Source organism: Hippopotamus amphibius, chromosome 10 (genome assembly GCF_030028045.1).
Source record: "Hippopotamus amphibius kiboko isolate mHipAmp2 chromosome 10, mHipAmp2.hap2, whole genome shotgun sequence".
NCBI classification, from domain to species: Eukaryota; Metazoa; Chordata; class Mammalia; order Artiodactyla; family Hippopotamidae; genus Hippopotamus; species Hippopotamus amphibius.
The window spans coordinates 52,645,547-52,673,169 of record NC_080195.1 but is presented as its reverse complement, the minus strand read 5'-3'; the positions used below and the strand labels follow the sequence as shown (position 1 = coordinate 52,673,169).

General features: G+C 38.0%; 1 protein-coding gene across 3 annotated transcripts; it reads left to right on the top strand.

Moving 5' to 3' along the window:
- Positions 1–2,115: 2,115 nt before the first annotated feature.
- TIMMDC1 (translocase of inner mitochondrial membrane domain containing 1) lies at positions 2,116–27,595 on the top strand. 3 transcript variants are annotated; one of them, XM_057696972.1, is made up of 8 exons: positions 2,116–2,565; positions 5,013–5,178; positions 9,157–9,245; positions 9,683–9,750; positions 17,144–17,212; positions 18,937–19,015; positions 22,141–22,251; positions 22,522–23,507. In XM_057696972.1, the coding sequence occupies exons 1-8, from the start codon at positions 2,372–2,374 to the stop codon at positions 22,559–22,561; spliced, it is 816 nt and encodes a 271-aa protein (XP_057552955.1). In that variant the 5' UTR covers positions 2,116–2,371; the 3' UTR covers positions 22,562–23,507. The 3 variants fall into 3 exon arrangements, with proteins under 3 accessions (XP_057552955.1, XP_057552953.1, XP_057552954.1); XM_057696970.1 differs by lacking the exon at positions 22,522–23,507 and adding an exon at positions 24,517–27,595 and having other exon boundaries at positions 2,119–2,565; XM_057696971.1 differs by lacking the exons at positions 17,144–17,212; positions 22,522–23,507 and adding an exon at positions 24,517–27,593 and having other exon boundaries at positions 2,120–2,565.
- The last annotated feature ends 28 nt before the right edge of the window (positions 27,596–27,623 follow it).

Here is a 27,623-nt window from a genome sequence, read left to right as displayed (position 1 = left end):
ATGAGGCCTTAATCATAAGGCCAACTATTCATAGAGACGATGTGGATTTGAAGTTTAGAGGGAGAAGAAATTTCTATCTTGCGCAGATGGAAACTTCAAAGAGGTAAAAATTGAGTTACACTGAGGGATGGTTAAATGAAGTGGTCCTTGGAGTTCTCAAAATTCATTCTCTTTACCTGTGGTAACGGTTTATGTCATATATAATATAATATAATGTAATACATGTAGCAAGGGCAGTACATGGTGAACCTAGCAGGGAAAGGGAAACTTCTGACACCTGGGAGAAAATTCATGATTGGGGAAGAAGCTATTGGGTTCCATGAGTGGAACTCAGAAAAAGGTATGAGGGGAGAATGATGGTGGTTACAGGCACAGTGTGATGACTGCACTGAAAATTTTCCCTAATGCCTTTACTCAGGTGGCAACTGCACATCCTGGGGAGGCGCGAGCAGAATGTGAAACAGAGTGGTCCAAGCGAACAGCGTAACACCTTTTGGCTCAGTGTTGCTCTGAGACCCTTCAAAAAAGCAGAGCACAGAGGAGGGAGAGTATTTCCATAGTGGTAAAGGAAGGTAAGCCCCAGGGGCTTGGAGCAGCAGGAGAGTGCAAGGGTGACAGAGAAGTAGTCTGAGGAGCTGAGATGGAATAGCAGAAATGGTGTGAGGCAGGGCCTAGGGTCTGGGGACTTGAGTGACCAGATGGCAAAGGGAACCTTGCAAGTGAGGTTTAGTTACCCAAATAAGAAGGCAGCTATGGAGTTAGCAAAATTTGTCTGTTAACATAACTTCATTTTTATCCAAAGGAGTAGGGAGACATTTGACTTGTATATAAATGATTTCGGTAATACCTTCCCAACACTCCCACCCTCCAATGCAACGTTCGCCTCATCCCAGAATGATTCTGGGGTCATCTTAAACATTTAGATTTTCCACATGTAGACTAGACACATGGCACAGCCATTTTCTTGATCTTTCAGGGACTTTATCCTGGCGCCCATCTCCGCCTGTATGGGATAGGCAGCAGCCTGGAGCCAGAGCCAGTCAAGGGATCTGAATTCTTTATTGGACAACCTATGTGCCAGCCATGATACGTTCTCGAGATACAGAGATGAATATACATGGTTTCTGACCTCAAAGTTAGAGACACTGAGCAAACAGGAAAGACACTGAGACACACAGCAAATAGGAAATCGTGATGCAATGTAGTAAATGCTGTGATGGGAACTGAATCTAATCCTGCCGCCCACACACCAAAGAGATCCTCCTGGCGCAGGGAGAATCAGTCACTTCCTGGGTCTTATCTATAGGATTCCAGCGGTCAAATTCCAGAACTCTATGTACTATATCCTACTACACAGTGTAACGATTTTGAATTACACCTAGAAAGGAATAAAGGATGGGTAGAGATTGGCAGAACATGTGACTATGGTTGCTAGCAAAGATGACATGAAATTACACAAACCAGTTTGAGAATATTTTAAATGCGTGCGCTTTAATAAAAACTACTTTGAAGCATATGTTAGTGGAGGATGTACTGACGGGAAATTATTGCTGGGCTACCAAGCAAACACATGGTAGAAATTCCAGAAGTCGTCCTGCCTTTCGAGAAACAGTAGACATATGAACTAAGAGGAGTAAAACCCATCTTGTGAAGCCCAGAGCTGATTTCTTTAAAAAGTGTTCTGGAAATCTCGGGGTAACTGTCACCAAAACCCCTCTTCCATGCCTCGGTCCTTCCTGAAAACCAGGACGGACCCCGCCCAGCCCGGAAGTCTGTGACAGCGCAGGTTGGGCTTGTATTTGCGCAAACTGTCTTCCCCTTTCTGTACTCCACTCGCACTGAATACTGCACTCTCTTTCCATCTACATGGGATTTCTGCTGCTTTAAATACGCTAACCTACTGCAGCTTGCGACCACGCCTCGCCGCCCGCAAACAGCCCAACACCCCGTTTTCCGGCTGCAGAAGGACCGGGATAAGGCGGCGGAGGCGGGGCCAGACGACGCTAAGCCTGACTGCGCGCCGCCACCTCACTTCCGCTGGGCCGACCCGGCACCAGGGAAGTCCGTCCGGCCTCCAACCGGAAGTGTGTTCAGCTCCGGCTCCGCCCTTGACCCGCCCCCCGGCCTTTGCCCTCGTGGGGGCGGGGCCTCCTGTCGCGTGTGTCCGACGGCCTTTACAGGGAGGTTAGGAACTGAGGGCGATTCTGCCAAGCCGTGTGGCCACGGATATGGCCACGAATTAGCTCGGGCGTAGTGTTGTACGGGTGCTCGCCCACTCCTTGCAGTTATCCTTGCTCTTCTCCCACCGCGCCTCCGGGAGGCCTTGGCGCCTTGAGCGCCCGAGCGAGTGTCTGCAGGTTCGGAGTGGGCCATGGAGGTGCGGCAGCCGGCGCCACGGAGCCTCCTCTGCAGGGCGCCGAGTCCTTTCCCTCGTGTCTTTGCTGCCGAAGCTGTGGCCGCCGATCCCAAGACTCTTGTGGAGGACCAGAAGCTGCCTTCCTACGTCCCAGAACCCCAGTACCCGGAATCCGGATGGGACCGCCTCCGCGAGCTGTTTGTCAAAGAGTAAACGTGCCTACGGTCTGTGGGGAGGGGCTGAGAAGGAGGCGACCTGCCGCCGGGGTCATCTGGGGCGAAGGACCCCAGGGTGCTGTGATTTATTTTTACAGGATTTGGGGCTCTAATATTTGTACTCCAAGCGTGTATCCTAACATTGCCCTTTGGTAGTTCTGTTGATTGACAGGCCGGTTTTCACATGGTAAGGGTGAGACGAACTGAAAGCCAGAGCTTTTAGGGATATTTAGGGAATATAGTATCAGTGTAATCCCCTGATATTACAGATTAGAAGAATTGGACCAAGCTACTTAGTGACCCTAGAACCAGCATCTGCGGGACTCCACTCCAGTATTCTTTTACGTATTTCACTTAATCCCAGATTTTGATGGTTCATGAACAGTAGCCCTCCTCCCCGCCACAAAAATAGAGGCTGGAGAGATAACAGAGAGTTGTAAAATTTTTATTCTGCCAAGTAAGGAATATATAAACAATAGTAGCAACTGTGTTATCTTTTTATGGAAGAAAAGATATTAGTTGGATTCACAAATAAGAATGTTTCAGAGTAAACGATAAATAAACCCTTAAACTGAATTAACTTTAATGGAAAACTCAGAATAATTAATTTCATCATTTTTTAATTCATCACTTACTGGTGAAAAGTTTGCCCTTTTTTGAAGTACTTTACCTAATACTACACTGTGTTATCAAGTGGTCAAGTTAGCATTGATGCTTTATGATGTTGCTGAGATAGTTAGGGCAGGGAGTTGGTGGAATTGTATTTAGTTACTTTATTTAGGTTTCATCATCTTATTTTAAACATAATGAGGCCGCCCTTCTCATTGGTCCTTCCAAAATTTATTTGAGATACCTGTGAATGATCCTATTAGTACACAACAGAAAAGGGCTATTTTGATCAGCTTTATAAACCACAGAATGTCGAAATGAAAGCTACACTTTTATTATCGAAAGATAATTTAGTGTAACTTTCATTCCCCCCTCCATGTCATGGATGAGGAGACCAAGGTTCAGAGCGATTCTGATCTGGCTGCAGGTCACTTAGCAGTAGATGACAGAACCACAACCACAACCTCTTCGTTGTTACTTATAGTCTAGGTCCTTTCCACCACTATGCCTTGTTTGTTCACTATTATTAGCTCTTAGGGCCAATCGTGTAACTTCTTAGAGCCTCTATCAATAAAATGAAGAAAAATATCACGTATGTCATGGTATTTTTCAGAGGATGAAAAGGAGGAAAGCGTATGCATTTTCTGTTAAATCTTGTTAAATCTTAAGCTCTTTTATGCTTTCTCTTTTATGAGTTCTACCAGTTTTTATGTAAATAATGTTTTTTGGTCTTATTCATTATAAAAGATAAAATATAAAGTTAAAATTATAGCAGTTTTTCCTATTCATATAGGAATTAGTTTCCTAAGAGATTTTATTTAGGTTTCTCTTATATGCAGGAACTGTAAAAACTCACTGATTCTTATTTCAGAAATGTTGTGATTGTTATTGGCAATTAGAATTAGATAAACTCTTGTACAGTCTCTGAAGAAAGCAAGTTAGTAATGTAAAAAATTAACATTAATAGTTTATGTATGTAGGAGGGCCATTATTTATAGTAACTGAACACTTGCAAACTTAGCTATTTGTTAGAGCAGTTTCCAGAGGACATCTTGGAAGCTCCAATATGGGTTCTAGTTTCTTAAGCTTTTGAGAGTGATAGATTAAATGAAATGATAGCTTTTCTTTGTTATTTTGGGTTGGTCTGTGCTCCCCACTGCATAGTGACCTTTCTCAGTCAGTGGTCTTTAATAGTACAGGCCCATCTGAGCATAACATAAAAATTAAATATTCAGAAAGATAAAGTTTTGATTTTTGTTTTTTACATCTAGGAATTCATTCTTGTGTATGTTGTCCTAAAATCTCATACGTTTGTGTGATTTCCAAAAGTTATCTAAAAATTCAGAAAGGGAAATATTGATCTCTACATCCAGTTGACAAATTCTTTCTGTTTACAGGGATACAGTAGAGCTGTAATAGTCATCAAGTAAAATAAACTTTTAAAATAAAACCTTTTTATTGCAGTATAATATGCACCTAGAAAAATGTACATAAGTATACGGGTCAGTTACTTTTCACAAACTAAACATAGCTATGTATCCAGCCGCAAGAGAATGTTAACAGCATCCCAGAAGCTCCCCCTTGTGCCTCTTCCCTGTCACTGTCTTCACAAGAATAACCACTAGCCTAATTTCTGAAAGCATAGATTAGTTTTGGCTGAGATTTCAGCTACTTGTGATATAATTATTAAACTCATCAGAAGATTTAACTGGTTTTGCCCATCATTAAAAATGTAGTCCTATTAGCATTTGGGATAATTCTGATCATACTGTCTTTTGGAGAGCAGTATCTATAAACTAATCCCAAACAACATTGTCTTTTTGATGTTTTAGTGAACAGCAGAGAACTTCAAAAGAACTTCAGGATATTTACAAAGCAGCAATTTCAGCAGGCATCATTGGCTGGGCATATGGGGGGATACCAGCTTTTATTCATGCTAAACAGCGCTACATTGAACAGAGCCAAGGAGAAGTTTACCACAACCAGCTTGATGCTATGGTACGTACTGGTGTTTTAATAGCATTTGGGGACACTCCAGTTTAGCTGTTCATTTTACACTTTATCATCTAGTTAGGTGGTAGGGTTGGGAAGGTTTAGGAAACAAAGTCTGTGCTTAGCAACAAAGTACCAGTGCTAAAGTGCATGCACGAGCCTTGTCAGACCACTTTTCTTATCTTGAGAATTGATCACCACTATGGCTCTACTTTCTGAAATACATTTCTAACCCCGTGCTAAATCATTAAGGCTTGGCAGTAGCATATTTATTCTATTCACAAAACCTCCTACAGTACATTAGCTCACACTAAAACAATAATTAACATTTAGAGCAGTACAGTTTGTAGAGTGCTAACTCATTTGTTAGATCTGTACATCAGTTGTGTAGTATTAGTGAGGAAGTCGCAGCTCAGAATTTTTTGTTTTTTGAGGTTTATTTTTTGAAATTGTGTCAGACTTAAAATTTGAAAAGTAGTACCAGCATCGCTCAGTATCCAGGGGAGATTGGTTCCAGGACTCCTGCGGATACCAAAATCCACAAGTGCTCAAGTCTTTTCTATAAAAAGGCACAGGACCATAGGCCCCCCCATCCATGGTTCCACATCCTCAGGTTCCAAATCTGAGGGTACAGAGGGCTGACTATATGAAGAATTCCTGTATACCTTTCAGATTCCCCCAATGTTAACATTTTACCACATTTACTTTTTTATTCTCACTCTGTATAAGGCATACTGTTATTTTTTTGTGAACTGCTTGGGAGTAAGTTATAGACACGAGTGCTTCAGTATGCATTTCCTAAAAATAAGGACATTTTCTTACATAACCACAATATTGTGCAGAGTGAGACATTAACACTGATAGAGCACTGTTGTCTTACCTATGGACTTAATGTAAATTTTGGTAATTGTCCCACTAATATAATATATTTTGAAAGTAAATAAATCATTAAAAAAATTTTTTTCTAGTCCAGGATCTAGTACTGTATCAGGTGTTGAATTTGCCTGTCATGCCTCTCTAGTCAGTCTCCTTTAATCTGGAACAATTTTTCTGTTGTTCTTTGCCTTTCATGACCTTGATATTTTTTAAGGCTTATGGGCCATTTATTTTGTAGAATATCCCTCAACTTGGATGTTTGATATTTTCTTGTGATTAGATTTCACTTATGTGTTTTCGCAGGAATACCCTAGAATTGATGTTGATTCTTCTCAGTAAGTAAGGATAAGAAGTACAAGATAGCTATTTGTCCCTCAACTGGTGATGCTTACTTTAGTCACTTAAGTTAAGATGTCCCTGACAGGTTATTCACTGTAAAATTAATAGTATCTTTGTAATTAATAATATCTTATGAATTTTTATTAACTACTTTGAGACTATGCAAATACCCTATTTTTCATCAAATTTCTACCCTCTAGTTTTAGTATTCAGTGTTGATTCTTGCCTAAAATAGTTATTGCTGTGGTGGTTGCCAAATGGCCATTTTCTAATTCCATCATTCCATCTGTATTTATTGGTTAGTATTCTCCTGTAAGGAAGAGCTTTCACTTTCCCTCTATTTATTTTATTCAGTGTGAACTCATGGATTCTTTTTTTTTAAGAGCTTTTATTGAGATAATTGACATACAATAAACTGCATGTATTTAAAGTGTACAATTTGATATTTTTTTTCTTATTAGTAGTGTATATATGGCAATCCCAACCTCCCAATTCATCCCCCCACCCCTCACTTTCCCCACTTGGTGTCCATATGTTTGTTCTCTACATCTGTATCTCTGTTTCTGCCTTGCAAACTGGTTGATCTGTACCATTTTTTTATATTCTGCATATATGTGTTACTATACGATATTTGTTTTTCTCTTTCTGACTTACTTTACTCTGTGTGACAGTCTCTAGGTCCATCCATGTCTCTACAAATGTCCCAATTTTGTTCCTTTTTACAGCTGAGTAACATTCCATTGTATATATGTACCACATCTTCTTTATCCATTCATCTATTGATGGACATTTAGGTTGCTTCCATGTCCTGGCTATTGTAAATAGTGCTGCAGTGAACATTGGGGTGCATGTGTCTTTTTTTTTTTTTTTTTTGGGCACACGGGCTTAGTTGCTCCATGGCATGTGGGATCTTCCTGGAGCTGGGATCGAACCCGTGACCTCTGCATTGGCAGGCGGATTCTTAACCACTGCGCCACCTAGGAAGCCCATGTGTCTTTTTGAATTACACTTTTCTGTGGATATATGCCTAGTAGTGGGATTGCTGGGTCATATGATACTTCTATTTTTAGTTTTTCAGGGAACCTCCATACTGTTCTCCATAGTGCCTGTTGTCCATTTACATTCCCACCAACAGTGCAAGAGGGTTCGCTTTTCTCCACACCTTCTCCAGCATTTATTGTTTGTTGATTTTCTGGTGGTGCCTGTTCTAACCGGTGTGAGGTGATATCTCATTGTAGTTTTGATTTGTATTTCTCTAATAATTAGTGATGTTGAGCAGCTTTTCATGTGCCTCTTGGCCATCTGTATGTCTTTGGAGAAATGCCTATTTGGGTCTTCTGCCCATTTTTTGATTCGGTTGTTTGTATTTTTGATATTGAGCTGCATCAACTGTTTATATTTTTGGAGATTAATCTTTTGTCATGGATTCTTATTTTGTTCTGTAGTTTTATAATCCATTATTATCATCATTTATTTTGATATGCAAATTGCCCTGAATTTCGACTGTTGAAGCCCCTTAAAGCTAAATCCTGTGTCCTTTTGATATGTCCCCATTATTTTTGAGCATGCCTTTACTTTTTGGCACAGCAAGGTGTTTCTACTTCATTTTTTATTTTTAAGGCACCAGCCCTGGAATAAGCCCGTTTCACGTAGCAGCTATAGTTTCTTTTAAAATTGTAGTTAGAAACCAAGTTCTGGTGCTAGGTGTGCTCATTGCTACTGACATATCATGGCTTCTAGGCCCAAGGCAGATATTTAGGAAATATACATGTGTATGTGTGTGTGTGTGATTAATATACACATTCATGCACATTTCTATATCTATTGCTATATTTACCTATTCATTAAAAGCCATGAGTTCACATTGATACCTTTCAGAGAGGTTTTAACTTGCACAATATCATATAGTAGTTAGGACTACACTTAGGGATTCTGTCACAGTCTTTAAAAATCTAGGCTTTACCCTCACGATATTATGCCAGATTTGACTCATGACGGTCTAGTGAAAATGAGCTGTGTAAACAGATAACCTAAGTTCCAATTCTGACTTTATTCCTTATTGGCTGAGTGATCTTGGTTAGAAACTTCCTGTCTACGCCTTAGTTAAAACTAAAACACCTGCTTGAAGAAAATGTAAAGATTAAATGAGATAATATGTTAACAGTTTTTACATAGAAGGTGGTCAGTTAAAGATTTGGGGTTTTTTTTCTTCCTCGCCTTTCCTGCATATCTGTATTACTTTAATCCTTACCCTTTACAGTTTGCTCACTGCTTCTCTATTTTGTGTTTTTATTTTCCCCACAATTTCTTGAAAAAAAGCATGTCTAATACTGACTTTTTGTCTGTCATGGTGTTTGTCATATAGATTCTTAGTTGTTACTTAATTGATAGATTACTTGGTTGACATTGCATTTCTTAGTTCCTTTTATACCTCCAGATAGGGTAGGATGCACGTGGTACTTTTGCTTAAGTTTCAATACTTAAAGAATGATATTTCTAGAGATTTTCTATTCTTTCTATTTAGATGTCCCTACCTAATCCCTAACTGACATTCCTCCACCACAGATTTCTTTTTATTTATTTGTTTATTTACCTGCACCCTGCGGCATGTGGGATCTTTGTTCTCTGACCAGGGATCAAACCTGTGCCCCTTGCATTGGAAGCACAGAGTCTTAACCACTGGACTGCCAGAGAAATCCCCACCATAGTTTTAAAATAGGGAAAGTGTCAAGGTGTCTCAGAAACTCACAGTCTTTTTATTAACTTTAGCAATCTGCACATCGTGCTGCTACACGAGGCTTCATCCGGTATGGCTGGCGTTGGAGTTGGAGAACAGCTATGTTTGTAACTGTATTCAAGTAAGTTCTCTGAATTGTGATGAAGGGTCTTGGACATTCTTTTAGGAGCACACCTTTTGAGCAAGTGGAATTATGAAATCTGAATGTCCATATAAAAGTAATGATACCTTTTTCTCAAGAACGGTTATCTATTTATGTGTTAATTAAAGATTGGACCAGTTGTAGTTTTGCATCCATGGATGAAGGTCTGCCAACTAGTATTAAAATAGATACAGGGTTGCTAAGTCAGAGGAATTCTGTAGAACTCTTCTTTATGTTCTATTGCTTATTGGCATATTATAGCAATTTGAAACACTGAAGGAGCCTAGACTAGCACCAGGGATTACATAGTAGGCTCTTCTAAACTGATATATATCACCTTAGTGAAAGTTACAGTCAAGAAGGTAAATGAGATATGCTTTAAATTTTATGTTTTCCTCCTCCTCCCACCTTCCCAGCACGGTGAACACTGGTCTAAGTGTGTACCGAAATAAAAATGCCGTAAGCCATTTTGTCATTGCAGGAGGTAAGACATTTTTGTTCTTGTTTACATTTTTCATTCTCAAATATAGTTTAGAAAATACGTAAGGACTTGTAAGTCATGGCTACTGAATTCTTTGGTAGGCTTCTCATCACATCTCATTCAGCATTTGTGCAAAATGTATGGAAAACGTGCTTGGTCCTTGGTATACTTGGTGAACAAAACAGGAAAACTCTGCCTTCATTGAGTTTTATCATCTGATGTGGATGGGTTGTTATGATAGAAAGTAACAAATAGGTGGGGCAGTGGGATCTAATGGGGCCAGGGACGTGGAGAAGGCCTTTCTGAGGAAGTGACATTTAAGCTGATACCTGAAGAATGGGAAGGAGCAAGCCTTGCAAAGAAGGGTAGCCTAGGCAGGGGGAACATCAAGGGTGAAGGCTCTAAGTTTTCTCAAAAGCAGGATAATATGACTGGAACATAGTGAATGAGGGGAAGAGTGGCTTGAGATGAGACCGGTGAGATGAAGTAAAAAGGAGCCAGATGTTTTCATGATAAGAGATTGGATTTTTTTTTTTTCTTTTAACCCCCGTCCCTTTTTTTTTTTTTAATTTCTCCCTCTATTTATTTATTTATTTATTTTTATTGGCTGTGTTGGGTCTTTTTTGCTGTGTGTGGGCTTTCTTTTTTTATTTGCAGTGAGTGGGGGTTACTCTTCGTTATGGTGCTCAGGCTCCTCATTGCTGTGGCTTCTCTTGTTGCAGAGCACAGGCTCTAGGCACGTGGGCTTCAGTAGTTGCAGTACATGGGCTCAATAGTTGTGGCTCATGGGCTTTAAAGCGCAGGCTCAATAGTTGTGGCACATGGGCTTAGTTGCTGGGCGGCATGTGGGATCTTCCTGGAGCACGGATCAAACCCATGTCCCCTGCACTGGCAGGCGGATTCTCAACCACTGCACCACCTAGGAAGCCCAGGAGATTGGATTTTATTTTAAAGCTCTCTGCCTCTGTTAGATACGCCCTCTTTAAAATGAACATTTTTTTAAAAAGTATTAAACATTTTCATTACACTTCCAGTACAAATCCAGTACGTTTCCAGAAATGTAAATGAAGTTAACGGTTGTATACATGCAAACAATGACTAATTCATGTACATTCTCTCACATACAAAAACATACATATACTGCACATAACAGTTTTTTACTTTTTATTTGGAAATAACTTCAAGCTTTTAGAAAGTTGCAAAAATAAAAGTAATACAAGGAACACCATGAGCAGTACCCTTTAGTACAGAGATTCAGTTATTGTTAACATTTTAGCCCGTTTGCTTTATCACCTGTGCTCCTTTTATTTTGGGTGCACTCTCTTTCTATATGTATACACACACAGGCAGACACACATATATAATTTGAGCTTAACATTTAATGAAAACATTTAAAAATATAAAACTTGAAATAGGCATTAATAGCAGTGCAGCAGCTAGAACTTGCCCTGTTTTAACTTGTGAACATTTTTACATGGATATTCTGTAGGCTCAAGTACCTGTATCCAAACCAAACTCTTGTCTTTCTGCCCCCACTTGCATATTTACTCCTGCTGTATGTTCTCTGTCATCTGCCCTGTTAAATTCCATACTGGAAATGAGTTAATGATGTGGATCTCCCCTTTCCAAACTTCTAGTTCAATCATTCTTATTCCTTAAATATACATGGACTTTCTCACCTCCTCTTTGTTCCCACTACTACTGTCAGATCTTCCCTGTTTCTAATCTTGGTTTGCTTCACCTCTACTGTTATCTTACTTTTTTGAAATATGAATATGATATTAACACTTTTCTGCTTCAGATTCTTCCATAGTTTCCCATCACTCTAATGTCGATTCTTGACCTGACCCCCATGCACTACTGTTGCCCGAGCCTTGTAATCTGCTTGGATTTCTCAAACCCAGCATACTCTTGCTTTACAAGAATTCTTGCTTGAACCCACCTTCCCACTCCCACAACTGATTTCATTCAGCTCTATACTTAACCTGACTTTCAAGGTTCAGCTCATCTATCATCTTCAGCTTCCCTAGAGGATTCTCCTAGCCCCGATTTTTCTATCTTAGGTACCTTTCCCCTGTGTTCTCATAATTCACTGTAAACAGTTTTACCAAAGCACTTATAATACTATATTGTAGCTGTTTACTTGTTTTGTTTCCCTACTAGACTATTTACTTGAATTCAAAGAAAGTTTTTGCCTTTTATTTCACAATTGTTTGACATATAGCATGGTAGAATAAAGGTTTCTTGATTGAATGTAAATACTAGTAAAATAAGTATAGAAAGGCATATCTGATACAATGTATATTTTTATCTCAAACCAGAAACCAATATTAAAATTAATGGTATAACACTAAAGTAATTTATCCTGAAGTTGGAATCAGGTAAGGATGTCACCAGTATTATTTATACTTCATAAAAGTATATTCAACATCTAGAATGCCTTAGTAAGGAGCTTATTTAGCAAAACCTCTCCCCAAAAAGTAACAATAAAACTGGACAGAATTATCAAAAACAACCCACTTAAATTTCTGGAAATTGACCAAGGGCAAGCAACAAATTGAGACACATGTATTCAAGAATTTCTGCTAAATCTCACTAAGAACAATGGGAGTCTGTAGTGTTTCAGCCTGGGGTTTCTCCCATCTCCTAGTCCCCACCCAGGCTCCATGATGTAGAAGTTCCACAAGGGCAAGGCAGGCTGGAGGGACCAACAATTCTGCTGTTTGAGGTGACTGACTTGATTTGGAGCAGAGCACAGAAAATCCCATGCCTAAGGGTGTTGCTGAAAACAATAGCAAACAGGGCAGGACAGTATCACACAGCTAACCTGAGGTTTTGATGTTGTTTGGGGCAAGCAATAGACTGGCAGATGAGGCAGAATCTTACCAGGGACATCCAGCCAACAAGAAAGCCAAAGAGAGTTTTAGTAAGGTCCTGCTAATCCCCAGAACTCCAGAAAGTTACCCATATGTGTAAGCACATTCAGGCTCTCCTGGTAAGGCCCTAGCAAGTTACTTATCTTTGGTTAATTGTGAGGCCTTATAAACTGCCTAAACCTTGAGTGCATTCTTCAAGCCACAGACAGATCCACTGACAAAAGTAGCAGCCTCACTGGCTTAAGATGTGTAATCACAACCTCTGACAAATCACTGGCTGACTACCAAGCTAGTGTGATTCCTAGGAAGCCAGACATAAACATAAAAACAGAGCAGAGACATCAGTGGCTGTACTGTACCCCCCCCCCCCCAAAAAAAAAGACTCTAGAGAATGGGTCCAGGCAAATCACTACATAAACAAAGAACCACAGCCATGCCCCTGGGCCCCTGGGTAGGGGGGTGTTCCAACACCAGAGTTGCTATAATTTATTACCTAAAATGCCTGGTATTCAAAAACAACAAAAATGTCACATGATATACAAAAACAGGGGACTAAAAAAGGCAGTCTGTAACCGAGGCTATCTATTGGACATAGCAGACAAAAGACTTAAAGCCATTTTAAAAGAACTAAATAAAAGTGTGATGACAACTACTCATCAAATAGAAAATATCAGTAAAGATAGAAATTATTTCAGGGACTTCCTTGGCAGTCCAGTGGTTAGGATGTTGCGTTTCAATGCAAGAGGTGCGGGTTCAATCCCTGGTCAGGGAGCTAAGATCCCACATCTCGCAAACAAAAAAGCAAAACATAAAACAGAAGCAACATTGTAACAAATTCAATAAAGACTTAAAAAATGGTCCACATCAAAAAAAATATTAAAAAAAAAAAGATAGAAATTATTTTAAAAAATCAAATGAATATTCTGGAGTTGATAAATACAATTACGGACATTAAAAATTCACTGGAGAGGAGGTGCTTTAACAGCCAATTTGAGATAGCATAAGAGGATCAGTGAACTTGAAGATAAATCAATGTAGATTATCTTTTATGAAGGGCAGAATTTTTTAAAATGAATACAAATGAGGAGAGCCTCAGAGATCTATGGGACACAATCAGGAATATTAACACATGGATAATGGAGAGGAAAGAAAGAAAAGGGAAGAAAAAGTATTTTAAGAAATTATGGGACTTCCTAGGTGGCGCAGTGGTAAAGAATCCGCCTGCCAATGCAGGGGACACAGGTTTGAGCCCTGCCCTGGGAAGATTCCACATGCCACAGAGCAACTAAGCCCATGTGCCACAACTATTGAGCCTGTGCTCTAGAGCCCACGAGCCACAACTACTGAGCCCATGTGTCACAACTATTGAAGCCCAAATGCCTAGGGCCCGTGCTCCACAACAAGAGAAGCCACCGCAATGAGGAGCCTGCGCACCACAATGAAGAGTAGCCCCCGCTTGCAGCAACTAGAGAAAGCCCATGTGCAGCAACGAAGACCCAACGCAGCCAATAAATAAAAATTAATTAATTAATTTTTAAAAAAAGAAATTATGACCACAAACCTCCCAAATTTGATGCAAGACATTAATCTACACTTGCAAGAATCTCAGCAAACCCTAAGAAGAATAAACATGAAGAGATTCACATGTAAACATGTAATAGTTACACTGTTGAAAGAGAAAAATGAAAGCAACAAGAGAAAAACAACTCATACAGGAATACCCAATAAGATTAACAGCTGACTTCTCATCAGAACGATGCAAGGCAGAAGGCTGTAGAATGACAAAGTGCTGAAAAGAATAAACTGTCAACTGGTAATTCTATATGTAGCAAACCACCCTCCAAAATTGAAGGCAAAAGACATTGGCAGATGAACAAAGAAAGAGAATTCCTTGTTAGCAGACCTGCCTTACAAAAACACTAAAGAAAGTTCTTCAGGCTGAAAGGAAGTGATATCAGATTGTAACTTGACTGTACATGAAGAGCATTGATAATTATATAAGTAATTACTGAAGGCAGTATAAATAAATATTTTCTTCTCTTAACTGATCTAAAAGACAGTTACATAAAATAATAAAATTGAAATGTTGGGCATATAACATTTAAAGCTATGTATTACATTAATAGCACAAAAGAGAGGGAAGGAATGGACTTACATTGGAGCAACGAAATGACACCAAATAGTAACTTGACCCCACAGGAAGAAACAAAGATTACTAGAAATGGTAAATACGTAGGTTAATAGAAAAGACTTTGTAAATCTATTGTTTCCCCTTTCTTTTCCTAACTGTTTTTCCCCATAACGTTATTAAAATATATATGGTTGTGTAAAGTAATAACACTGTATTGTTGTTTTTAAACATATATATGTAAACATAAATGACAATAATAGCACAAAGATGGGAGAGGAGTGGAGCTGTATTAGAACAATGTTTCTACATTTTACTAGAATTAAATTAGTACTGATCTGAAGTACACTGTGGTAAGATGCATAGTATAATCTCTAAAACAAATAATGATAGTAACTTTTAAAAGTAGTAACATGGTCAAAAAGAAATTAGATAATATAGAAAATAGCAAAATGACTGATCTAAGTCTAACCATATCAGTAATAACATTAAAATATGAATGCATTAAACATTGCAATCAATAGAGATTGTCCAACCATATTTAAAAAAAAGATTCAAGTATATGCTGTCTACAAGAGACATATTTTAGGTTTAAGGGAACGGATTAGTTGAAAGTAAAAAGATAAAAAAATACTATTCAAACAGTAGGAAAAAGAACTTGAGTGACTGTACTTGTATCAGACAAAATAGACTTCAAGACAAAAATGCTAGAGACAAAGAAGGACATTTTATAATGTTAAAAAGGACAATCTGCCAAGAAGATACAACATTTAGAAACATATGCGTCTAACAACAGAGCTCCAAACTACATGAAGCAAACACTTTGAAATGAGAGGAGAAATAGACAATTCAATTACAGTTGTTACTTTATACTCCACTTTTAATAATGGATAGAACAACTAGAGGCAAAATCAACAAGAACATAGAAGACATGAACAACGCTATCAATCTTTGTGACAGTATGTCTAGAACACTCCACCCAGCAATAACAGAATTCTCATTCTTTTCAGGTGCACAAGGGACATTCTCTAAGCTAGACTGTATGCAAGGCTAAAAACAAGTCTCAATAAATTTAAAAGGATTGAAATCACACAGAGTATGTTCTTTGACCCCAATGGAATTAAACTAAAAAAATTGGGGGGAACCCACAAATATTTGGAAATTAACGCATTCATAAGTAACCCATAAACCAAAGACTAATCACAAGGTAAATTTAAAATATTTTGAGCTGAATGAAAATGAAAGCACCCTATATTAAAATTTGTGAGATACAGTCAAAAGAAGAAAGATCTCATGTGAATAATCTAAGCTTCCACCTTTAATAACTTGAAAATGAGCAAAATAACCCTAAAGTAAGCAGACAGAGGGAAACAATAGAATTAGAATGACACTATGAAATCAAAAGAAAAACAATATAGAAAATCAATGAAACCAAAAGTTGGTTCTTTGAAAAGAGCAACAAAATAGACAGTCCTTTAGCAAGTAGACCAATAAAAATAAACATAAAAGAGAAATTTTTTGACAAAATTTGCTTGAGAAGAAATTGAAAATCCCTATAGCCCTACAACAGATTAATGAACTAAATACTTAGTTAAAATCTTTTCACAAAGAAAAGCCCAGGACCAGATGGCTTCCCTGGTTATCTGGGAAGTTTCTTTCAAAACACTTTCAGAAAATGGAGGGGGAACACTTCCCAACTCATTCTGTTAGACTAGTATTATCCTGATAACCAAAGCCAGGTGAAAATAGAAAACTAAACTACAGATCACTATCCCTCAAGCATATATACACAAAGATCCTTAACAAAATATTAGTAAACAAAATCTAGCAACAAATAAAGATTATACGCCATGACCAAGTGGAACTTAAGGAATTCAAAGTTACTTTGAAAGCGCATTTGACAAAAAATCGAACATTCATGATAAAAACTCAACAAAACTGGAATTAAAAGGGACTTTCTTTACCTTGATAAAGATTATCTTGATAAAGCTAGCATAATATTTAGTGGTGAAAGACTGAATGACTTTCCTGAAGATTGAGAACAAAACAAGTAGATGAATAATACACTTACATTTTAACATTAGCCAGTGCATTCAGGCAAGAAAAAGAAATAAATGTATGGATTGAACCAGGCCACAGCAGTGAGAGCACAGTGTCCTAACCACTGCGCTGCCAGGAAGCTCCTCCTAGATTGATATACTCTTAATAGAAGTAGGCCCTGGGAGATTTTAGAAAGTAAAATTACCTTGACTTCTTCACGTTTTTCTTTTAGTTGCTGCTCGTTTTCACGTTCAAATGGAATACTAGTAACGTTATCTGCTTCTTCCAATCATAAAACAAATTGATTTAAATCTCTCCGATATTCTGACAAGACATCCTCTTGTTCTTCTAGCCTGGAGAAAGAAGAATAAAGTTGTTATAAACAATAGAAAACACAAAAGACTGTCCTTGTTCACAGAAGGTATGGATCTGTGAAGTAAGGAGTCTGACTCCATTGTTGATGTTTGGCTTCTGATAGCTTCTAAACACCACTGCCCCCACCCCATTTTTTTTTTTTTTTTTTTTTTTTTTTTGAGATTAACTGTTTTCTAGAGCAGTTTTAGGTTCACAGCAAAATTGGGCAGAAGATACAAAGATTTGCCATATACTTCCTCACCCCTGCATAGGCGCATAGCATACACGTATAGCCTCTCCCACACCAGAGTGGTACATTTGTTACAAGTGGGGGACCTGTATTGATACATCATCAGCCACAGTCCCCCTTACTTTAGGGTTCACACTTGGTGTTTTGCATTCTGTATGTTTGGGGGAGTGCATAATGACATATACCCACCATTATGGTATGGTAAAAAGTATTTTCCCTGCCCTAAAAATCTGCTCTGCCTACTGATCCCCATCCCCCATGCTCAACCCCTGGCAACCATTGATGGTTTTACTATCTCCATAGTTTTGCCTTTTCCAGAATGTTATATAGTTGGAATCATATAATATGTAGCTTTTTCAGATTGGCTTCTTTTGCTTTATAATATGCATTTAAGTTTCTTCCATGTCTTTTCATGTGTTGATAGCTCATTTCTATTTAGTGCTGAGTAATATTCTGTTGTCTGGATGTACCACAGTTTATTTTTTTCCATCTTCTATTGAAGGACATCTTGGTTGCTACCAAGTTTTGATGATTATGAACACAGCTATTATAAACATCTGTGTGCAGCTATTCGTGTAGACAAAAGTTTTCACCTCTTATGTCATTTCTGGATTGTTTAGTAAGAGTATGTTAGTTTTATAAGAAACCACCAGTCTTCCAAAGTAGCATTACCATTCACATTCCCACCAGGAATGAATGCAAGTTGCTGTTGCTCCACATCCTTACCAGCATCTGATGTTGTCAGTGTTCCAGATTGTGGCTATTCTAATAGGTTTTTTAAAAATATTTTGCTTGAAAAAGAAGCCTAGTAAAAAAGACCAAATTTGTTGCTGTCTCTGGATAATGGAATTAAAGGTGATTTTTGTTCTTGTTAAGTTAAAAATGTAGAAAAGTTAAAAAATGAATGTATAGCTCTTAAATAAGAAATGTAAACCTCAAATGTTAATTTTTTAAAATGTTACCACCTGAATGGCATTCATTGTGTTGTGCATGTAGTGAAAGAGGAAAATGAACAGGCATCGTGGGTATAAATCTTAGTGGTAAGAAAAGAGGACCTGGCCACCAGGTGGCGATGTAGGCCAACCGCCAAATTGCAGGCCTGCTTGAGCGGTGTAGCTTAGCGGTACAGAAAGGGTGAGACTGGGGGGAAAGCATGAACTGCAGGGGCTGGAGAAGGTTTTTGTTATTTATTTGGGGGAAGCTTTCCTTAAAGTAGAAAGAAATGAAAGAGGTGGAAGTGAAGAAATAACAGATTTTTAAGGCAAGGTTGGCAACGATGAAGCAGAATGAGAAGACATTGGGTCCATAGAACAGACTGAGCAGCTCTGTGAAAGGAACGTTTCTTCCTTTGAACTGCAGAGTCAATGAGAAGCTGACTGTGTTGGCATCTTAGTTTCAGGAAATCTGGCTTGTGGTGGTATATTAATGTTGCTTTCAAAAAGCTTACTTGGAAATTTATGTCCTTCTTATGGAAGGAACATTTTTAAGTGGAACTCTGGTGTTTAAAGACTTAATATTGCCCTTTGTTTCTTTTAAAATAGCTGTCACAGGAAGTCTTTTTAGAATAAACTTAGGCCTGCCTGGCCTGGTAGCTGGTGGCATAATTGGAGCCTTGTTAGGGTAAGTATTAACATGGTTTGATTGTAAATTAACATAACTTTCATTAATGCCTTGCCTGTTAAAAATCTCAATCATTTCTAAAGAACAAATTTAAGCCTTGGAGCCTGTAAAAAGGTCTCTAGTCTTGTATTGGCAGTAGCTTTGATTGTCCAATTCTGATTGTACCCCAGTTGTTGCTTTTACTTCCAGTTTTCACCAGATAAAAACTGTTTAAATATCACTAATGCCTGAAACTATTTGAGATTTGAACAAAGCTACTTATAAGGAGCAGGAAAAAGGAATGAGAAGTTAATGAGCATATTCTATAAAAAATTGGGGGTCAGGTTTTTTTTGTTTAGTTTAATAAAACTTAAGAATTTTCTTCTCCAGCTTTTTACTTTGGAACGTTTCAAACCTGTAGAAAAGTTGAGTGAATTAGTACATTGAACACCCACATACCCTTCACTTAGATTCACCAGTTGTTAACATTTTTCCGTATTTGTTTTCTATCTCTCTGTATATGTGTGGGACATGTGTATATTTCTTTTTGTTTCTCATTTTTCTTTTTGGTTAGACCATTTGAAATATTTGAGACCTTATAATTCTTCAACCTAAGTACATCAGCATGTATCTCCCAGGGTGAATATTTTCCAAAGATGTCACAGTACAATTATCACAATAAATAACTTAGCATTGATTCTATACTATTTAACATAGGGTCCATATTCAAAACTCCTCAGTTATTACAATAATGCCATATATCCACATTTATATAATTTTTTTAATCCAGGATTTAATTGTTGCATTTTGTTGTCATGTCTCTTTGAATTCCTTTTAGCTATAAAAGTTCCACTCCTTTTTGTTATTTCAGAATATTTCTCAGTTTTGTTTAACCATCCCCTCATAATTAGATTTAGGTTTAACGTTTTCATGAGGAATATGACATAGGTGAAGTTGTGTCCTTCTCAGTGTATCACATCAAGAGACATACTGTGCCACCCATTGTGTATCAGTGTACTTGGTGTATTAGTTTTCTGTTACTGTGTAACAAATTACCACAAACTCAGAAGCTTTAAACACCACCCATTTGTTATATCACTTTTCTATGGGTCAGAAGTCTGGGTAGGCTCAGGTGGGTTCTCTGCTTAGTATTTCACAAGGCCAAAATCAAGGTGTTGGCCGGGCAGGCTCTTACCTGGAAGCTCTGTGGGAAGAATTTGTTTCCATAAAATTCAGATTGTTGCCAGAACCCTGTGGCTGTAGGTGTGAAGTCCCCATTTCCTGGCTGGCTGGCTGGCTGGCTGTCAGGCACCCCCTTGTTCCTAGCGACATCCACATTCCTTTTCACGTGCCCCTCTGTGTTCAAATCAGCAACCAGCATGTTGAATCCTTCTCGTACTTTGAACCTCTGACTTCCATTCCGCCACCAAACAGAAAAAACTCTCCTTTTTGATTGGCTCAAATTCAGCTGATCAGTAACCTTAACTATATCTGTAAGGTCCATGTTGCCATATGTTGTAACATAATTTAATCATGGGCTTAATATCTCATCATATAATAGTTGAGGAATTAGGGCAGGCCTAATTTGGGGGGCCATTTTAGAATTCTGCCTACCACATTTGGTATCTACTAAATTTCTCCACTGCAAAGGTATCTTTTTCCCATTGTGCTTAATAAGTAATCTGTGGGATAAGACTGTGTGAATAGCCTGCTCTCCAGCTGTCTTTCTTCTACTGGTTTTAATGATCCATTGATGATCCCTAATGTAATCACTTATTATAAAGGTGGTTGCAAAATGTTGATCTGCTACTTCTGTCATTTCTGCTGTTTTTATTAGTTGGCATTCACCTGAATAGAGAAGTTCTTCCTTGCCCTCCCTTTTTCTACCCCCTTTTGAGGCAGAAACACTGTAGCTTTATGGATTCTTTCTTTTTTTTTACTTAAAAAATTGTTTTAAAAATCAGCATGTTATTGTAATCTGTCACTGACAGTTTTGTTGTATTATTAATATACCAGCTTGGTTTGAAGGGAAAAATTGTTGAAATTAGTCACAAAAATATTTTTTATTGTGGTAAAAAAAAATACATAACATAAAAATTACCGTCTTAACCACTTTTAAGTGTACAGTGCAGTAGTGTTAACTGTATTCACATTACTGTGCAGCAGATCGCTAGAAGTTTTTCATCTTGCAAAACTGAAACTCTGTGCCCATCACACACTAATTCTCCCTTCCCCCACCCCACGGCCTTTGGCAACCACCTTTCTACTTAATGTTTCTGTGATTTTTGGCTACTCTAGGTACTTCATATTAGTGGAATCATATAATATCGGTCCTTTTGTAACTGTCCTATTTCACTTAGCATAGTGTCCTCCAGGTTCATCCATGTTGTAGCATATGACGGAATCTGCCTCTTTAGGGCTGTGTAATATTCCATTGTATATACAGAACCACATTTTCTTTATCTATTCATCATCAGTGAACAATTCCAGCTAGCAACATTAGTTTTTTAAATGTCATTACAACTTAAGTTGTAACCAGAAGGAATTTAAGTTGTATCAGACTCACAAACTCCCTCTCTTTGAAAACATGAACCAAACCCTCTTCGTTATTGTAATAATTGTTATCTAAATCAATTCTCAGTGGGTCACTGTTGGCGTTCTGGGTGAGGCAGTTGTGCCAGACTCTTGAATTTTAGGATGTTTTGGCAACTGCAACCCCAAAAGCCAGTAGCATCCTTCCCCCAACCAAAAATACCCTCCACATTTCTTGCCCCTTATGGGGATCTGGTACCATTTCTCAGAATTCCATTTCTGAGACCCTCAGTATAAAGCTACTTATTAGAAATTGTCATAAATATATGTTTTCCCAGTTTATCATTCATGATAAAAATCAGCCAATTTATAGATCTGTTATTTTTATACCAGTTAAATTTAGGAATTTGCAGTGATCATTTTTTTCCTGTTTAGACCAGGAAGGAAATTATCTCAGTATTTTTTTATTTGACAAGGATTAATTATAAAGTGTTCCTCTACCTGTCAGTGAGCAAGTGGCTCGGCTGGTGTTGCTCATGCCTGAGCAGAGACACTCATGTTTTGCGTGGTCTAATGGCTCTTTCTCTTAAGCATTCCCTCTGCCTGCCCCTCAGCACTCCTATAGGAAGCCTGTTGATGGCTCTTCAGAACTACTGTGGTGAGACAGTTCAGGAGAGAAAACAGAAGGATCGAAAAGCAGTCCAGGAGCTGAAATTGGAAGAGCGGTAAGGAGCGTGTTAACACAGGGCTTTCCTAGCCACAGACAGTGGTACTGTCTGAAATAAGACCTCTAAATTGCCACTCAATTCAAAGAGTTTCTTTCCACTGAGTCCTTCAACTGGCAGCCTACCTGGTCTTTTAATCTTCTTAATTTGGGAAAATGGGAAAAAGAAAGACACTAATTGAGAATCTTCCCTTAGATACATTTTTTTATTAAAGTTAAAATGTAAATCTCATTTGATTGCATATTTTTTCTTTTCCTGTGTTTTTGACAGCATAGGAAATTACCTAAAGGAAATGAACAGCAATGAGTGAGTTTTACTTGGCTTTATTTAATAGATGATATCCTTGTTTATGCATTACGTCTGTGAACAATACAGGGCATGTTAGGCCTCCACATTCAAAGATTCTGCTTCTTACTGTGGACGCAATAGGCATTAGGTAGGTATAGTGGCTGTTCACAGACTAGATGCTGCCGAGAAGGATGCAGACTGTCACCTGTTCATCTAGTCACTCCCTGGGGTCCAGTGGTAGCAGACTCTGTGCTGATTCTTTGTAAGATCGTCATAATAGGCTGCCATCCCTGGTTTTGGTGCAGATGGTTCTCATGGTTCTGCTTCCTGGCCACTAAGGTGACATCTGCTGCTGCTGCTTTGGTAGTTTGGTAGATAAGCAGTCTCCTTTTCCACACGGTTTTATTTGAAACTTCCATTTGTGCTAAACACACACACACATGCGCACACAAACACGTTCATGGAAATTCTTAATATCTGTAGATCTGTTGTCCAAGGACTTAGGTGCTATAGGAGAAAAAGCATTGATTTTGGAGCCAATGAAACCTTGAAAACAAAGCTTAAATCCCAGCTAGACTATTATTTAATTCTATGACCATAGACATTTTCCTTAACTTCAAGCCCTCAGTATTCTCAGCTGTTCTAAGGGCAGAATCATGCCACAGTGTTCAGCATATGTTTGTTTTGTTCCTTCTTCTCCATAGTAAGAGGGTGAATGAGATATGCAGCTCTCTAGGTTCTAGGATAAAGCACTTAAAATTCTGAATGCCAACATAAAGTTTGATATTATGAGTAGTTAAAAAGCATGACAGCATTAGCCTATTTCTAGTTAAGTGTCATTAGAGACTTCTTTTTTAAAAAGGAATCTTTGAGAAACAAGTTGGAAAAGTAAGGAAAGTATCTGGTTATTTGAATCTGATATATGAAGTTATAGAAGAATTAACATTTGGAAAAATATGAGCAAATAATTGTATTCCAATGAGAACAAAAGGAAACCAGAAAAAAACAAACAAAAAAAAAAACAAAAAAACCTAGAGAAGTTGGTCAGTTATTTAGAGATGGAAAATCTCAAGAATGGATAAAAACAATAACTGGAATTACAGAAATGAAAGAATAATTTGACAGAAGAAATGGTGTCAGAGGTGTATAGTTGGTGTATATATATATGCGCATATATATGTGGTATTTCTGAGGACAGTTAATAGTTAAGAACCTTTTATATATCTGCTTCTTTGCTTGAAAATAACTACAGTATAGAGAAATCAACAAAGTGAGAATGTAAACAGTTGCCTTAGTGAGCAAAAAATATAGAACACTGGCTATATTTTCCATAGAGGTATGAAAGAAGAAATGGTCAAATCTGGTTATGAAGAGTTGAGAAGAAAGTCATAGGGGACCCAGATAATCACTTAAAGAAAGGAAGACACTAATACTTGACTTGGAAAAAGAACTGATCTGTTATTTGGAAATCAGGTTTTTTTTAACTCCTAGTAAATATACATCTGTAGTGTTGTCCTATCTGACTTTTCCATGCTGAGGTTACCAATGTTATAACCTTTGTGCGTGTCCTACAAGGTCTGTCAACAGAAAGTTTAACAGAGTGGCAGGGGGTTTCACATCCCTCTCTGGGCCCTGAGGGCAAGAGGACAGATTGGTTTCGAGACTCACACCCTAGCTCAGGGTGCTTCAGCAACTGCATGTCACCCCTGAGAGAACTTTGGAATATCTTAAGGATCAGAGCCACTGCCCCGGCAATGTCCATATTGGTAATGTTAGACTCCTGGTTGGCTTGTAAGTGAAACAGGTTAGGAGAGAGAAGAAAGTCATTGTGTCTGAAGTGCAAGGAGCAGTGTTTCCTCATAAATTGGAGGGGAGAATAAAACAAATACTGTCTTTCTAAAAAAAAAAAAAAAAACTCTCTAAAAACCAGAGAAATAGAGCAGTACTTGATATATCTTTCTTGTTCTTTGATTACAGGAAAGCCAGACTACAATTTACTGAGCTCCTCCCTGAAGAAATTGAAAGTAGTTTACAGAAAAATCGATCCAAGGATGATGCTAAGAAAATTGAAGAACTGCTAAATCTTCCTAGAAACCCTTCGTCAACAGATACAGAACACAAAGACTGAACATGCTTGGGACTTAAAACTCATTGGAGAGTTGGAGGGAGCTATGTTGCCGTGTCCATTAAATGCCAGTTGATTGGGCTGCTGACAAATATAAGCACTGGCATCTGTAGTGGCAGCGATCTGCTCTTACTGTTTTTTAAACCCAGAATTGGGCTGCTGTACTCTACTCATCCTTAAATTTAAGTACACCCTTATATCTACATTGATTGATCTATATATTTGACATATCTATATTGATTGATCAATATAGGTTTCTTTTCCCTGGATTTTACAGTAGTAAATTAAAGATTTCCCAAAAGATTTAAGTTGAATTCTACAGGTTGTAAATTTATTCTTGTAGCCCTTTAAAAGAGTACTGTAGGGATCACTAAGAGAAGGAAAGGAAAGAAGCAGGTAAGGCAGATGGATTGTGACACTCTTGTGCCCTTGGGTCCTAGAAAGAGTAAGTACCTAAATGTGCAGTCGCGTTTGGTTTTGTTTTAGTAAAAATCAAAGATGGTTCCTATGCCATTTGAAATAAAATAAAACTCAATAAAAAGGAAGTAGGTAAGCATTGTTAAACAGTCTGACCTTGTTTCCTCTCTCAGTAATGCTGACAAAGTATTTCTGCTGTAGTATACAAAAAAAAAGGGTTACTCAGAATAGAAACATTGTCTCTCTGCTCCAGGAGCCTGCTGCCCCAGATGGAGGCTGCTCTGCAGATTGTAACTTTTACCAAATGAGAGGGAAGAATGACTGAATGGAGTGTACTGAGAGGAAAAAACTGCTAGTGCTTTGTGTTGGGGTTAGACCTCTTAGTTCCTACTCTGAAACTACTGTTGTTCACCAGCAGTGATTGTGAAGCAGCCTAGAGGAGTGGCTAAAGCCCTGGGCTCCGGAGGCTGACCACTGGCTTAGAATCTCAGCCCTGGGACCTTGCGGCCATGTGACCTACATCCAAGCCGTTTTACTTTAAGTTTCAAGTTTTCTCACCTGTCAAATGAAACAGCATCTACCTCAGAATAGGCATGAAATGAAATGATGTGTGTAAAATACAGCACAATGCCATGGCACACAGGACGCCATCTAGTAACAGATTTTAGCAGCTAAAAGGATATGCACCAGCCTGTTTTCACCATGATTTACATACTATTGCCACACTCCAAAAAGCAGGTTTTGCTTAATTATCCCATTCATAAGTTGCTGACAAATTGACCGTTAGTCAATCTGTTTATTGTTTTATTCACAGTCACATATAGATTAAATCCTTCAACTAGAAATTATAAAATTAGATGGTTTTAAAATAATTTTATTCATATCACAAAAATATAAGAATAACAAAAGTAAAATATAACTGAAAAAATACTAGTAACACATTTATTAAATGTGATAGGCAATAATTTACTATAACTTAAAGTACAAATAAGCTGTCTCTTAGGTTTGTACTGTTTTGTGGTTATTTCTAGAGGTCTCCTTTTGATGTCCAAGGATTATGAATCTTAACTAAATGCAGCAATTCCTGGGTTTTTTTGTTTTTTGGGGGTGGTTTTTTTTGTTTTGTTTTGTTTTTGGTTGCTGTTTGTTTAAATCCTTGTGATTTTGTTCTGTGAGCCAGCATTTATAAGTGTACCTCTGTTCCTTAGACTATATAGAGTAATCTGGTCCCTTTATAGCTACCAAAATTAAACATTTTAAATCCAGCTACATTTGAGAAACTTAGTCAACTCTTGCTGACCAACTCCATATTTTCAAATGAGAATGACTGATTGCCCCAGGTTAAGTTAGGTTCACTCCTGGTCCAGTGAGCATGGAAGGCAATTTCAGAGAAAGAGGAGTCATGAGTTAAGTAATGTAGGAACAGCACTTGGCCATTCCTTTCTTAACAATCCTCTGCTGGTGTCGGAGGGATCCAGAAATACCATGGAGGAAAAGCCACTTTAGGGATCTAAGGAAGCCCTGAGGAATGCTGTTTTCATTACTTCAATCAATTTCTGCTAAAGACAGCTTACTCTTTAGTACATACACAGTAAAACCTGTCGCATTTAAAATGAGAAACTTCTCATAAAGATTTTACAAATGAAATTAAACTAGCATAAAGCCATTTAAGGAGAGTATCAGTCCAATGTGAACCAAACAGATTATCACTCTCCGACCTTACTTTTTCTGTGAGGTATAAGTCAGTCCCCTACATACCAATATTCAAGTGGCGAACTGTCTTTTTTTTTTTTTTTTAACTAAAAATAAATTTTAATTCCTTTATATGTCTTTGAAGTAACAAAATAGATATGCCAATTTTTATTACAAAAATGAACTTAAGCTGTTTTCATTTGCAGTTACTTTCTAGAACAAGTTATTGGTTAGTTCATAAATTTTAAACAGAAAAAAAGCTTGTGTGTGTTTTGTACACTTGCACAGCTTTTGCTAAATCTTTTCTTAGGGAAGTTTGCATTTTTTTTTCCTTAACGGTTTATTGGTTGCCTCAGTCTTAACCACAAAGGTTGACAGTGTGTATTAAGTACATTGTTATGCCCTTCTCTAATACAGTATTTACTTTGGCTTACCAACTTTTTTCCAAGGAATTATCAAGAAGCATTCATCTGGGCTTTTCATAGTATTGATTTATTTTTTAGTTGCTCCTATTAAAAGAAAAAAACCAGTTCAGCAGAATCTATTCCTGTTTGACCTATGATCTGGTAAGTTTGATTTACTTTAGAAACAAAAAATAAAGTCATTCTGTTTGCACTTATTAACAAGTTGCGAACTTTCAAAGACGCGAAAGTGTGTTTGCATGTCCAGTTACGTAAGCGTGTCTGGCATACCTTGTCACGTGCGTGCATTCTCTATAAGTGCTTGTGCTTTTGTGTACTTTACAGAACTGTATAGAGTACAGTAGTACACTATCTTTATTTCAAGCCCAGAATGTCTGGAAGCAAGCATAAAGTCAGCAGTATAGAGCCAATTGTGTTAGTTGGGTACC